Source organism: Notothenia coriiceps, unplaced genomic scaffold, assembly GCF_000735185.1.
Source record: "Notothenia coriiceps isolate Sejong01 unplaced genomic scaffold, NC01 NC01_scaffold00005560, whole genome shotgun sequence".
Classification (NCBI taxonomy): Eukaryota; Metazoa; Chordata; class Actinopteri; order Perciformes; family Nototheniidae; genus Notothenia; species Notothenia coriiceps.
In genome coordinates this window covers 57,849-73,314 of record NW_011338261.1, presented here as the reverse complement: position 1 = coordinate 73,314, position 15,466 = coordinate 57,849, and the positions used below count along the sequence as shown (strand labels likewise).

Below are 15,466 nucleotides of genomic sequence, written 5' to 3'. Positions count from 1 at the left end.
CAAGGAACGAGGGGACCGTGCGGCAGAGTTTCAGTTAGATTTTTTTTCGCCGGTCAACATGTCGGTCTACAACAGATGATACAAATGTTTGTGTCAGTAAATGTGTACGAACAGAGGCAGGGGTGTTGTGAAAACAACTTGCTCTTAAACTCATTTCCCTGATTCTCGTGGTTTCCTTGCGTCTCTCCATGCTTCCCTGGTGGGAGGGACTAAACGCAGGGAAAGGACGCAAGTGAGGGACGCAAGGATTCCATTTAACCGACCTGAGATGCAGCCCAAGTCGGACAAAACGACTAACCATCATGCAACGCACTAGCAAGACGGCGATCGCAATTGCACAGGTCTGCGTCGGTCTCGCTCATCTCAAACAAGCCTAATATCCTGTATCTGTGTCACGTGGGTTTCGCCCCTCCTCGTTGGGATGGGGGGCTTTTAAATGACTAGCGACAGGTTACAATCCATTAAATATTTTTTGGACAAGTGAACGTGAAAACAGATTATAACCATTATTATAGACTGTATGATTAGGACCGATCCTTTCGCCACATAGTCACCAGATTAAATAGTTCACATATTTCCGCAAGCCAAATATCTTCCGGACTTTCCCCCAAATTACATTTTTCAGACATCTGGAGAAAAATGTACTTTGCTTGAGACAACATTTTCTGATCTCAGCAACACACACTTGCAAGATCTGGCAACACAGCTCCTAATTTTTCAGCTAGCACCTGAACATTTTTTATATAACTTACATTTGTGATGCTGGAAATGTTTGGTTGTTGTCTAAATATCACATTCTTAGCTAAATAAATGCCTGGACAGATAACTTAAGTGCATTTTTCCGTGTTTCAGTAAAATTACTGTGCGGCCTGGAAGCATCTCATGGTGCTGTAGAGGAGGTCCTCTCGTCTTCAGTGAGTGTCGCAGCCAACGCTTTGGACAGCAGTGATGACCTCGATCCCGAAGAAGATGGAGAAAACGAAACTAAAGATGCCAGCAAGAAGAAAAACAAGAGGAGAAAGGGTATTATTTGTTTAAAGTTTACTGAGAAAATGTATGAGATGATAATGCAGGACCAAAGGTTAACATGTTTATTTTTTTCACAGAAAGCAGTGAGAGCGGTGATGGCGGGCAGTATCCAGTGGATATTTGGTTAATGCTTGCCTCCTACATTCGGCCTGAGGATGTGTGCAGATTCGCTCTGATCTGCAAGAATGCCTGGACTGTCACTTGCACTGGAGCTTTTTGGACCAGGATTTACAGAAGGTGAGGTGGTTTTATTGATGAAGTCAGTGGACACCAGCCAATATTTGTGTACAGGTTACTTTATAGTGAACCAAAAAAAGCTCCAGGCTTTCATTTACAATTTTTTTTGTATTAAATGACATGTTGACAAGATACATTTTTGAATGTGGTAAAATAAGTTAGCAGAACAAATCGAGTAAACTGACACTTTGTTTAAATAACATGTTTTCTCTCCCTTTCACCTTCCATCTCCAGGCACTACAAGATTAATACTGACCTGCCGTTACGTCTCCAGCCTGACTGTATTGACAGGATGGGCTCTTTACGTGCACGTGTGATTCGCTCCCTTTTCCATTTCTATGAGCCGTTCAGCTTGCGTGTCTCAAAGATTCCTGCCCTGCCAGAATCCACGCCCACAACCTTGTTTAACTCCAAGGTAAATGAGTTGATTTGCAATCAGTCACTTTACTATACAGACATGGAGCTAAAGTATTGTTAGTCCTTGTAATTAATAGATCTGACTTTTTCATGCAAATTGCTCATGGCTAACCAGGCTATCCACGACCACCCATGTTAGGCTGGAGCCACACGAGGACGATAACGCAAATGGACTGAAATCGATATCAAAAAAGTCTTCCATCCACACGCAATAGGCACCAGAAACGTGTCCGTTCACACGAGACCGCTCGATAGTGCTGGAGACGCTGTAGTACATATGCCGGGCCTGTAAGTGGCGCTGTACTCGTGCCACAAAAGCAGCGAAGAAGACTTCCCACGCATGGTTGCCATGGTTGCCCTTCTGTTTATTTTCAGCTGTGGGCGCTCTGGCTCTTTTTTTCCCTCCCCGAGGCAAGCGTTTGCTCCTGCTGTAATTCTCTCCGGTTAGTCCACCAGCAGATGAAAAACACCCACTTCTCCGCCTCTTCCAAGGGACGAGGGGACCGTGCGGCAGAGTTTCAGTTAGATTTTTTTTCGCCGGTCAACATGTCCGTTAAAGTTGAAATCTTCCGGACAAAATTAGAAAAGTGCGGGTCAAAGGTCTTCTTTGTTATTTATTGAGCTTTAAAACAAATTGATAACGACTCCATATAATAATAATAATAATAATAATAACAATATAAGAATAAAAAAACGGAGCCTCTCTTTTCCCCCCCCTCTTCTGACAGCCCAGCAGCTGATCTCTGAGCAGGAGAGGTGGGGAGAGGCGGGGCTATTGCTTCAACATTTTTAAGGAAATTATCGTTTAGGCGTAAACACGGAGCCGTTTGCCCCCCCAGAGCGTTTTGTTTGCAGATCTACCCACCTTGGGACCCGTTATCGCTATCGTCTATCTATCTGATAGTGAACTGTAGCAGATACGACTGTTATCGTCCTCGTGTGGCCGGGGCCTTAGGCTAAAGCCAGGTATTATAGAACCTAAATTATTTATATGTATACATTATGTCTCGATATTTCATTTGTATTCCTCTCACTGTGCAAATGTTGATGTTATATGCTTAATGTTCCCTGTTGTAGTGTTTACTGTCCTGGGTCAGAAAGGTTTCAGGGACCCGGCCTGAGGCATTATGGGAGTTCAACTTCAAGTTTCTTAAGCATGTAAGAAAAACATTTAAAAAAACAAATTAACTTCTTTTGTTTTGATAACCTTTTACATAGTCAGTCGTTGCTTCTGCTGTCATGTTTATTTCCGTGTGTTTCTGTGGTCATCTCCCTCGCAGCAGGGACACAGTAAGAATGGTTGTGCCAAGTCATTGTGTCTGCCAAGACAATACGAAGATGTCCACCTGAACCCAGACTCTGACTGCTACATGCTTCAGGTCACCACCCTCAACTTCATCTTCACCCCTGTGGTCATGGGCATGTCGCTATCCCTCGTGAGTAACTCAATTATGATTTTTTTTTTATGAGGCCTAGGGATTAGGACATCATGTTTATGACTGAGACTATCAGAGTTTATCGGTTTATAGAGGCCACATAAAAGATCAGAATGGATAAAGACAGACAGACATGGGTAAATCTCCTTCAAAACATTAAGAATATCTTCCCCTATTTGTCATGTTATGCTTACAACTGTATTTTAATTTTTGGCAAATGAATCTGCTTTGGCCTATATTATCTTCCGCACAAAGGATATAATACCGTTTTGGATAATGGCTGGTGTACCAGGTATCCTTATCTCCTCTTCAAATCCAAACTTGTCTGTTTCTCTTCTTGTAGTTCACAATCAACGTTAGCACAGACATGCGCCACCACCGTGTCCGCCTGCTGTTCCAGGACTCTCCGCTCCGGTGGGGGAAGAAGAGGGGGGATCAGGGCGGCACCCAGGTGGTGTTGGATCCCGTACAGAGTGTAAAGATCATGGAGTGGTGGCACCCACAGTACCCCTCCTCAGCCTTTATATAGGAGCCATACCCTTCTTGCAGGACGTCCATTCAATGAGAAGTCTTCAGATATCTCAGCCTGACTGCTGAACCATGGATTAGGTTTATTTACTTCTTTTGGAATTTACTGTCCCCATCAACATTTCCATCATCAACTTTTTTTAATTGTCATTGTTGGATAAAATTGTTGTTAAAGAAAGTCAACATTTGATGGCCATAGATGGGATGGAAACCCCACTCCCATTTTCAAAATCAAACGTTGTTGCATGCCTATCCACCACTGCAACCTCCACACCCAGCGTTTAGTGTTATTTAAAAATCATGATTTATCCCAGATGTAAATCATGTCCTGCAAAATTGTCCACTGTGAACATTACTCTTAGTAATATTAGGGCTTGTTATGCATAAAAAACAAATCTGCCACCTCCACAAAGGAACTTTGGCAGTACTCTCGACAATTTATAAAGAAAAATTACAAAAGATTAGTAGTAGTTTCTCATTCGACAGCTGAAAGAAATCAAACGTCAAATTGCTTTGCATTGTTATCTCAAAGTTACCTGTGACATGATCACAGTGGTATTTGATAGATGATACATATTGATTTATTGCCCAGCCCTACAGATATGCCAGAGGAACATGTACATTTGAGCTCCCGGTTGTATTCAAAGACTCGTTATTTTACATTTGAGAACATGTTGCATATTGAATCTACATGTGTCACACAAGTTTTATTTTTAACAAGTGAATGAATGGGTTCAAACTAGGGCTGAACGATATAGAGTGTCATGGCGATAACCGCGATATGCGCATGCGCGGTATTCATATGGCAGGGAAGTGGGATTTTATTAATTTTTTATAATACGTTTTTTTTTTTTTTCATTTTAGGGCGTGCGATATTAAGTAGGTACATTAACTCAAACACGTCGTGTTACAATTATTTTGCTGCTTGCTACAAAAGGAAAACTTGCGCGGCTCTCATGTCAGGGGTACTTGAGTGAGTGACATGCAGGCTCTGCATGCACAGCAAGCCACCAATCACAATAATCTTTAATCAGATCACAGCAGGCCCCGCCCTGCTAGTTTGCAGACCATCAAAACACCGGTAAAAAATGAGCGAGGCACAGGAGGACAATACCGGAGAGAATTAAGATTTACTTCCAAAAAGAAAAGCAACATCTGCCATCTGGAACTATTTTGGATACAAAAAGGTTCTTCTCTTCTTCATTCACAGATGAACCCCCTTATTTGAGGGTAAGCAACATGCATTATCATGACATGTTAGAACATGACTTAAGGTATGATGAGTCAACCAGTTAAGATCCATACTGTACGTCCGTGACTAAAATCCTTCATCCGGTTAAATATAGTTTAAAAAAAACGCAATATATATCGCAGGGGAAAAAAATATCGCAATGTCATTTTTTTCAATATCGTGCAGCCCTAGTTCAAACATTTGTTCTGCCCTCCCTTTTGTTATGCTTACAACATCTTTATTTTGCGTTTTGACAAAGTTGCAGCAAGAAAGTTGTATTCTTTTAAGATCATGTGTTTTGCTGATATATGTAATTTAAAGGCAGCCACACTTAGTATTATGTAAATATTAATGACACTGCATTTCACACAAGGGGACAAAGAGATGATTTACCTCTGATGTCGTCATCTACTTATCTCCTGATCTGGGCAATGTTTGATTTCTTGTGTTTTTTGGAATATAATATATAAAATATCTTGTTTGTCTCCCTGCTGACTATGAGCCATGTAGGCTACCATACTGTCTCTTGTAGAATCACGTTCTCAAATAGTTTGAAGTGGTCTGTTTTATGAGTCTTGTATGTGAGTTGAATCATACCAATCACATTCTTGAATTGTATTGGGAGAGAGCTATCATTTATATTAATATATCCGTGGATCAAACATAGTGGAAGCTATTTAACCTTGATTGATTTGCATCTATTTGTGCATGAAAACATATTAAATGAACCACAAACATTTCACACTGATGAAAACAAAATCAAGATAGCTGAATGTTCTGATTAGCACCAGTTGTTTGTTTTATCGTGAGTTGCATTGATAAATAAACTACACTGAAATAAAAACTCAAACTGCCCATTCAAAATGCATTCAGTCATATGTTTTAGGAAATGTTGATTAACTAAACATTCAATTTATTTTTAGAATTTGCTTCCCTCTTGTTGTCCTATTGGGTACTACCGGTGTGCTCTAAAATTAACTGAATAAAATAAGGCTCTCCTTCACATTGCTTTATATGTAAGAATATTAGTGTACTTGAACTGTAACATGCTATATTTCCTTGAGAAACAAAGCAGCACTTTATACAGAAACCTGGACGGCCCATTTCCTGAAATACAGCTGTGGGACCTCAAGATGGTATTTACAACTCCACAAATAAACTCATGCCTCCTGCCAACATGCCGGATATATAAATCAGACAGAAATGTGAGTTTTGGAGTTGGACATGGATCAACAATATATGGGACTTATTAAGAGATTTAACCTATGGGTTTAACACAAATACACAAATTAGCCTCAAATAAACAAAGATACTGCCAATAAGACAGTTTCCACTAAATTGTTGAACATTTGAGAATTTGAAAAGATACTAATGTATTTTAAATGGTTTCCATCAAATGCCTTCATCCTAACACTGACACATCACACTGAAACAGGAATTAAACTAAAATGCGTCATAAATATGAAACAATATCACTGAAAGAAGCATCTCAATTGCAGGCGGTTTAAAACAATAAAGTTGTCTCCGTCCGAGTTGTTCTTGGAACTCTTCAGCTAAAGTTAGAGGACCTCATAAAACTCTGTGCAGTCAACAGGCACAACGTCATCGCCTCGAAATACCACTCTGTCGAAGATATGAGGAAAAACTACATTTCCCACAATCCCGTCTGCGCTTTGCCATTGGTGGTAGCACAGGTGACCGCAGACGCTTTGAGTTATGACAACATCTCGACTGACAAAACGAAAACAAATTAGCCTCCGAAGTGCCAGTGGTGGTGGGTGGTACACGCCGTAGCAGTCTGTGGAAATACAGAGAAACTTGAAACTCTTAGAAGCTTCTTGTCCTCTTTAACGCGTCTTTCTCTCCCGATAATCGCGGCCGGGTTCGGTATTGTCAGAGCGCATGAGAGAAGTGGGCACGCACTTTTGGTGAACCTGACTTCTTTACTTCGGTCTGTCTGACCTTCAGAGCTGGTAAGTGATATTTTACCACCACCACCACTGAAAAATAGCTTCTGCAAAACACTACTAACTCTAGAAACCCCGGCGAGCATTAATTCAAATTGCGTATTTCCAGATTGAAATGCAAAATAGAGCGATAGCCTATAGAGAATAATTTAGTTTAAAATGAAAATGATCTAATGTAAGTCCTTAGGCAATTGAAGGCATCACTGTCTTTCTGCTAAATCATCGCACAAATAGTTAAACAACACTTCAGGCTTTGTAGACTAGACGTGTAACGCTAGCAACATACTGACAGCTACTGTCCTTAAACTTAACATAGTCACAATCAAATCAAAGTGCATCATTCGTTAAGTCTTTGCTTCCAGGTCATGATTATGTTATTATGAATCCAAATTGAATAATTGTTGGACATTCAAAAGTTTATTTAAAATACAAAAAAAATGAAGAATTGCACAAAGTAATTCACATAATAGTATGAGAATAGCACACATTCACATTTAGCTGTTAGACTTTTTGGAAGAGGACACTGCTACAGCTTTGGGACCCACTAGGTTAGACACTAATGCACCACTTTCCCCTGTATACTGTCATCAGTAGAGAGCTATTGCCATTTATAAGCAGTGGCCAGCCGGTATCAGTAACAACACCTCAGCCCTGGGGTATGATTCTATGTATAAGCTGTGACTGTAAACTGTACAGACTACTCTGCTGTGTATTCAAGTGCTTTGCTTTAAAGTCTTGCATGGTGCAAACATAAAAATAATGGAGGCAGCACTGACTATTTATGCCCCCTTCATCACCTCTGCAGCATAATGCACATACTGTGTGTTTATTTATAGTGTGCCTGCATGCAGAGTGAATTATGTATTTAGCCTGATGCTTTCCAGTAATGCAATGTCAAAGTTTTATTCCAGTTTTAATGTTTTACATATACCGGGAGTTTAGCTGTGATTTTAAAAGGAACCTTGCTGCATTTAAGTGCGACATGTATTAATCCACCTCAATATTATGTGTTTTTCCCTCGCTTTTACATTATATAATGATCTCCCATGATAAATATAAATATGAAGATTTACCACGGTTAAGGTCTAACTTTATCCCCTCCATAGTCTGTCGGAAGTCTGTTGGTCCGATTGCCTGTCTCAGTGGTCACCAACCAGTGTGGTGCGGGTAGATCGCGCACCGTTAAAACAATAAAAGTAACAAAAAAAATAAAAGTTAAAAAATAATGTTTTTTCTTTTAACGTTTTTAGATGTAAGCCTATCATCCACCACCCCTTTAGCAGGTGTTCAATGTTGCACCTGCATGCAGCTTCAGTGGATAACCCTCACAGTTAAAATGGCACTTTATGTTATCTGCTCACTGCAAGATGTTTTTTTTTTCTTTGTTGTTGTTGCTGTCAACAAAATAATGCACATTCACTCAAACAAATGGAAAATAAGCTACATACTGAATGAATACTGAATGTAATGAACGAAACTTAAAATGATAGGTATGATATACATATTTATCCTTTTTGACATGTTAGTTATGTTGTGTTCTTGGTTTAATCAAATTGGAAGTTGCACCAAATGATTTGATGTAATTCAGATGTAATTAGCCTACATAAAAGGCCTCAAATTGGAAGTACTATCTGGGCCGTCTTTTTCACTCAATTCTGCAATAGGTAGATCTCGCCTTTCACCAAGGCCAAGGTCGAGGATCTTGGGCTTTAAAAGGACCACTGCTTTAGATATGTGTACCATCTAAATCACACCAACCAAGTGTTTGACACTTCACCCTGACCCCTGACCTCTCCGATCGGCCTCTGTGATCATCTTTAGCTCTTAACGGAACCAAATCATGGTCAGAGCAGAACAGCCTCAATAGGTCTGAATATAGCTTCTAACTGTTAAGTTTCTACTTATATTCATGACTTGACTACTTTTGTTTTTACTTCTTAAGAAATGAAGCCTTTAGCTTTTAGCGAGAGCGCTAATCTAGAGACCATGTTGTGTTAGGAGATGCTATGATGACAGCTCATAAAGTGAGATGCCCAAAATAGAACATCTCGAGCACAGCAATCCCATTAAACTATGCATATGATTATGTATGACATAGATTGTGAAATAGGGCTTTGAAGGAACTGAAGCCATGGAAAACCACACAATAACCATTTAAAAAAAGGGCACTAATCAAACAATCAGCATTTAATAATCCTTTTAATGACTTAGTAGAAATATGCCTGTTAGGCACAGTAAGGTGTTTCAGGTGCTTTCAGTTGATTCTAGGAAAATAAGTGTTTCAGGGAAGTTGCGCTGGATCACTGAGGTCAACCACACTCACAAATATAGTTTCTTGGTGGCATGTGCGTTTTCCTTAATGTGTTTCGATAGAAAATCAAAACAGATAGTGACATTAAAGGAACCAAGAACTTCCAGCACTTTGTTGTTCACTGTAACGGAGACACAGATGGGTATCCACATGCATGGGGGCATGTTCAGCTGCAGGTCTCAGGAAATAATGTGTTTTTTGATGCATGAGAGTAGTTTATTTGGCTCAGGCAACCACAGTAAATGCGTATCAACATTCATGAACACAAACACACACACACACTGAGTGAATGAGTTGTTGGTGTGAGTTAAGGCCATAGTACTGGAGTGTATTTTGTTCCACATAAAAATGAAGTAGCACGCAAGTTAGTTCAGCAGTTATGTAGTCACATGGTTTAAACAGGAATTATCGTTCTCCTGGACGGATAAAATTACTTTCTCAAGCTATCTTTGTTTGGTTGTCTCTGTCTCTCCTTTTCACCTCGTTTATCAGCCTCTCCTCATTTCAGCGAATCCATGAGTGAATGAAAACATCTCCGTTGTGTAAAAAAAGATAAATCTACTCTATTGTGATCTGGCACAAAACTGTCTGGAAATGTGACACTAATGTAGTGCTGCTTCATATCAATAAAACAATTTAAAGTTAACTATATCCTCGTTATTCTATCATGTGCCTCTTGGCGTAATTATATAATATTCTTAAGAATGCCTCTGAACTAAAATCCTGTCAAAAAGCACACAGAAGATAACTTACAATAAAAGCTGCCTGCAACACAGTATCAGAAAATCTTTATAAAACAAACGTTGGACGTCATAACCAGTTGTGTTAGAGAAAAAATGACAAAGCAGGGTGTCTGTGTGGCTGTTGAGACATTTACCTGCTCACTCTCTCCCTCTTTGCCAACACAAGCATGTGAACAGAATAGAAACAGGGAAAAATGGGACACATACATATAGAGGAGTCGTTGGGGTTATTGAGTACACACAAAGTACGAAGGGTCAGGGGTTAGTTAACACACTGAGCGGTGAGGTCATTGTCAGCAAGGTCAGAGGTGACCGGCCACTATGTTGAGCAGCAGTGATGCCTGGCAGACTAATCACACTCTCTCCAAAAGAACAGTAGCAACCTGCTCAGATTATTTCATTTCATTTTTATTTGTCCCGCTCATGGTACGCAAAACCAAATGTGCAATAATTGCCACAAAACAGGACTCTACCAAAACACCATTGAGCAAAAAGGAGCATGGAGAAGAATACAATCTTATGTGACCTGCCCCTTTCTAAAAAAACAAAATAAATACAAATAGCTGGTCTGCCCTTCATAATAATACTTTTTTTTTTTTTTTTCCACAGCCAAACATAACAGTATCTTAGGATACTAAGAGAAACACAAACAAAAAAATACTTATTTCCAACTTGACGGTTAACGGAAAGAAACAAAACAACACCAAAACATCACATGTATAAGGAAAAGAAAAGGAAAGTGCAACACCCTCATCTGAGTCCTACTGGAGAAGAAGGTGGAAAGCGACGCGTGATGATAATAATAACAATAACAACAATAACAATGGCAATGGGACCCGCAAATACAGAAGAGACATCACATCAAAGACATCAAAAACATGAAGGACCTGAGTACATAGACTTATTCACATTCTGCTTCATATAGACCCAATTTATACAACTTCTTTAACTGGAAAAGATAGTCCAGTTTCAAGCAATACAACCGTCCACAGAAGGGATCGTTTTGTCCATCTACAATATTGGAATAACCAAACTACTGGTTGGATTTGAGCATAACTTTTCCATAGCTTGTGTAACCTTTCTATGTTTGAAGGTGAACAATCTTGTCCCACAAATGCACACGTAAGCACAACCTTTACATCCTGTGTGTATGGAAAAGTGTGCTTGTGTGTGTGTTATATTTTCAGCTTCATTGGACTCAGTCCGCTTGAAAGTGTTGGAGATGGGGTTCATTCTCTTCAGGTAAACAAAGGCAGCGGGACACACACAGGCACACTGAGTAGGCGCAATGGATATACTCTAGTGTGAAAGAGCATCAGGTGTGTCTGTAAACACAGCTTCCTCCATACGCCATATGGACAGATCTCCCGTGACCCGGACAATGTTTTCACCGCTTCGTGACTGGAGCAGGAAAAGGAGAATAGGGGAAGTGTCTTTATGGTGTTTTGGTTTTCTCTGAAAAATAAAAAAAGACCTAAGGAATTACTGAATACGTTTTTAAGCTCAGACTTTTTGAACCACAGGATCGACAATTAGCATGTGTTATATGACAACATGACCCATGATTTATCAGATGTGAGCGTGGGTGGGGCATTTTGAGGGCATGTGCTGAGTGTGTGACTCCACTTCCTCATCTTATCTCCACTCCACTGTTTCATATCCTCTTTTGACTGACAGACAGTAGTGAGGGTCTTACGCAGTCTCACTTTTCTGTTGAAGAATGGCGTCTCTGCTGCATCTGTGTGCACAAACTGCAGCTGGCCTGTTGTGTGCAGCTGGGCAATTTGCTTGTTAGTGTGAACTGCAGGGGTGAAGCTCGCAGTGGGCAGTTGTAGCTTTGTGGAACGTTAGCTCTAACAGGGGCCCCCAGTGATTTCATAGCTATCTCTGTATAAAGATGTTCATCATCTCAGCTATGTTTTTAAGACCTGACTGTTCCCACATTAACACACTTAAAGTTGAAAGTATGACTATATTGTAACAAAGCTTTCAAATTGTATTGTAATTGCCCTAAAAGCTTTTCTTCGAAATAAGCACATACAAACCAAATATAATATATATAATAATCGCACTCTTCACTTGCAGTTTCACATATTTTAAGATAGTGTTCCTGTGGTCTGTGGAATATCCTAAGATAATTCTGATTTGCTTCAGGAAAATGTGTTTTCAAGGCTCAATACAGCGTTGAAGATTTTAAGATTGATTTCTTTATCTGCTTTTAATACCCCCCAAACCACAGGATTTGTATTTTCAACAGTCGGCATTGCTGTTGTTCGACTGAACACTGCCTCTCACTCTTGTATGAACTCTGCGCTCCCTCAATAATATGCCCCCTGGGCTCCTCAAACAGGTTTTCCATTATGCTTATTCCTAGTATTCTTTCCAGTGGTTGTAGACTAATGGGAATAAAAACAGAAAGGTTGTTTCAACATTACATTTCAGTATTGATACATCTCGTCTGGTTTCATATGATGATATTTAAAAGAAACACACTGATGACTCATGACATGACTGTGCGAATACTGTCACGTTGGATCTTTTGTCTTTGGTTGGGAAAAGTATGTTTTACTAATGGGGTTAGTTTTAATGCCAGCATATTCAGACTTGTTTTGTAACTGTTATAACATCAAGCTATTCAGTTAAAGGGTAGGTAAGAATGGAGAAACCAGCTCGAGTGCACTAGAATTTGAAAATACACAACCGGAAAAAATCTGCCACTTCATTCAGACTTCCTTAGAGAGCCCCTCCTCCAACACACACAAACGTGCACATGACCAATGAGGGCACGAGATAAGTTTGTGCGCAGATGGAAGGCTGACAGGCAGGTAGGCCATCCAGTTATTTGAGCCAGGCCGGCTCAGATGATTGGTCGTGCTTTTTACAGGGCCACGGCTTCCACAGATGACATTTTTGAATTTATTTATTGTCAAAGCATTTAATGTATTCATTGCTATCGGGATGTTAAGAGCATTCCATGGAATATAACAAAAAGTGTATCTGAAGTGAATTACCTACCCTGCCTTTAAGATGGACAATTGTTCTACTACACATTGCTAGTAGCTACCTTGGGCCTATTGAAGGTCACATTGCTTTAAGTGTTTCCTGTTGATAATTCAAAAGGACAGTGTTTTCTTCCATTTAAGCTGATGAAACTTGTCTTTGATTTTGCAATTCAATATTAATTTACAAGATTCTTAAAATGTTGGCTCCTTCCTATGACTCATAAGCCTTAGAACACCAAGTTCCCTTAATGTTACAGGATGTAGTTAATCCTGAAGCTGTTTGTTTGCTGAAGGTAAATGAAGATCAGACCTTTGCTGTGGCCTTTTTAAGTCTGATACAATATTTACTCTCTTGAATCCAGTCTCTAGACATGCCTCTACCTTTAGTTCACACTGGTGAATTTAGAAATATGCACATGCCTTAACTGAGTTGCCAGGATTTACAATTTGTCAACCTTTCACAATATCTCGAAAGCTTGTAGATTATTCTTATTTTTAAGAATCACATTTCTGTCACTTGTTTTTGTTTTAAGTTGACTAAGAAGTCTGACATAGGACACCTTTGAGGGTCCCTCTGCAGCGTCCCAGGAACTAGTCAATAATCCAGAATCCATATTGTTTTCTACTGATTCTGTGATTTAAACAGGTATTCATTTCTATAAAGTATTTGTGTATAAAAAGAGGAAGACGGAGGAACTTTTGCACTTTCAAAATCAACTAGTGCTGTTGTAATACTTCTTGAATTAAGTGGCATGACTCATTTGGTGATCTTGTTCAAATAAGTTATTTCCAGAGGTGAGTAATACATTGATATTGATCAATAGTAACATTATAAGTTCAGGATTCGTGGTGTTAGTGGAGATCTCTCATATAAACCGGTGTGATAGAACTGCACAGCTGAGGAACTTAATGATGCTCCTTATAAAATCCATAGCTGGCACTGTCTTTATTTTTAAAGGGCTGAAATGCAAAGCAACTTTAGTAGCAGCACTGTACCCTGCCCGCGTCTATTGACATCTTTATTGAACAATCTCTTCCTCCTCTCTGTTAGTGTTAGCTGTAGTCCGTGGAAGAATCCTCTCCGGAGGAAATGTAGTGATCTACTGTATAAGGTTGTATGTGTGCGTCTGTGTATAGAGACACAGCATTCCTTTGTCTGCGCTGCTTAATCAAAAAATGGCCCCATATTTGGTCAGAGGACAAGTAATGGATGCTGATCTGACACACAATCACACAAAAAGACACACACATCACAGAGGAAGGTCGCCTGTAAACTTATCTTATTGATACTCGTCCACTTGACCTCTCCTCGAACTCTTGCTTCACGTGTTTTCGCGTGTTTTCAATTGTTTCTTACCTTCTTGCCTCCCTCTCTCTCTCTCTCTCTCTCTCTCTCTCTGCGCAGTTCTTTCTCACTTGCTTCTACTCAAAGGTCTGAAGGGCTAAAAGGCATTCACATTCTTCATACTGATGGTAATTAGTTTTCAACTTGCCTACCAGTTGAGAATGAAAACAGGACAGAGACAGATAGAGGGACGAGGAGTGTGCTTAGTTAATAACAAGTTATGGTGTGTGGCGACCGTAGTGAAATAAATGTTTGTGTGTATGTGTGTACCTTATCTCCCGAATGCCTTTCATTCCGTTTCACACATGGTGACTCTCACTCATGCAAAAACAGAAATGCTGTACTTCTGGTTGGCTGGTTATTGCTCTACTTTCTCTCTATTGCACGCAAACACACATATTCTCACATTTATTTACTCAGTATTAATGACATTGAACTAATGTTATCTAGGGTAATCTAAAAATAAACACAGAATGGCTCAGTGCATTATGATTTAAGCATCCGGCCACAGCAGCCCTTATATCAACTTTTGATACTTTTACTGTATGTGTTTTTATTTTTTTTAATCAACTACACATATATGCAAAGTTTAATAAAAACTTATGCAACGAGAAGATCCAACTCATTTGAAAAAATAACATATTATTTATTTTGATTTATGTAAAAAAGGGTTTATGTATTTAGGTTAATGTATTTGTTTATGAGTTATGTAATCAGAAGCAGGCTTTATTCTCAAGCACACAACTTGAGGTCACCTAAGGTCATATCATGATACACTTAGGAAAGTTTAACAGTCATTTTACGGCCAAGGGTTGATTCAACCTAAATAACTTTATTTAAAAAGGTGCACATATATATGTTTGATATCGAGGATAATGTGTATAAAATGATTTGCAATATGTATAATTATTATACAGACAACATTTTAGGTAAACATACTTTATAATATAATATAAATTGTAGACCAATTTTCCTGCAACCTTAGGAACTCTTAGGTGTTTGGTATATCGAAGCTGCTGTTTGTCCTTAGCACAGCTGGATTAAACCTCACTAAGTCATATCATCACAGTCGTCCAACAACTGTCTATGTTTGTGTGCAACCTCTTTGTAGCCATAGTGACAGACGGAGTAAATTGAGGAAAACGTAGACAAGTTAAAGAGTGTTTCCCCTATATACAAATAGTGGCGGCGCAGCGCCGTTGCTGAAATATGAGCGCCGC

At 39.4% G+C, this 15,466-nt stretch overlaps 2 protein-coding genes across 3 annotated transcripts in view; both read left to right on the top strand.

Moving 5' to 3' along the window:
• Nucleotides 1-806: 806 nt before the first annotated feature.
• Nucleotides 807-5,742, top strand: tmem183a (transmembrane protein 183A; the record flags this gene model as incomplete). The annotated part of the gene is made up of 6 exons (XM_010768329.1): nt 807-1,023; nt 1,107-1,266; nt 1,501-1,681; nt 2,761-2,841; nt 2,964-3,119; nt 3,463-5,742. Coding segments are annotated over 6 exons (981 nt in total), but the record flags the coding sequence as incomplete, so codon positions are not given.
• A 901-nt stretch (nt 5,743-6,643) lies between these two features.
• Nucleotides 6,644-15,466, top strand: part of tfeb (transcription factor EB) — a 32,654-nt gene continuing 23,831 nt past the window's right edge. For both annotated transcript variants that reach the window (XM_010768307.1, XM_010768306.1), the window contains exon 1: nt 6,644-6,851. The gene's annotated coding sequence lies outside the window, so the exon portion shown is untranslated. The remainder of the gene's footprint in view (nt 6,852-15,466) is intronic.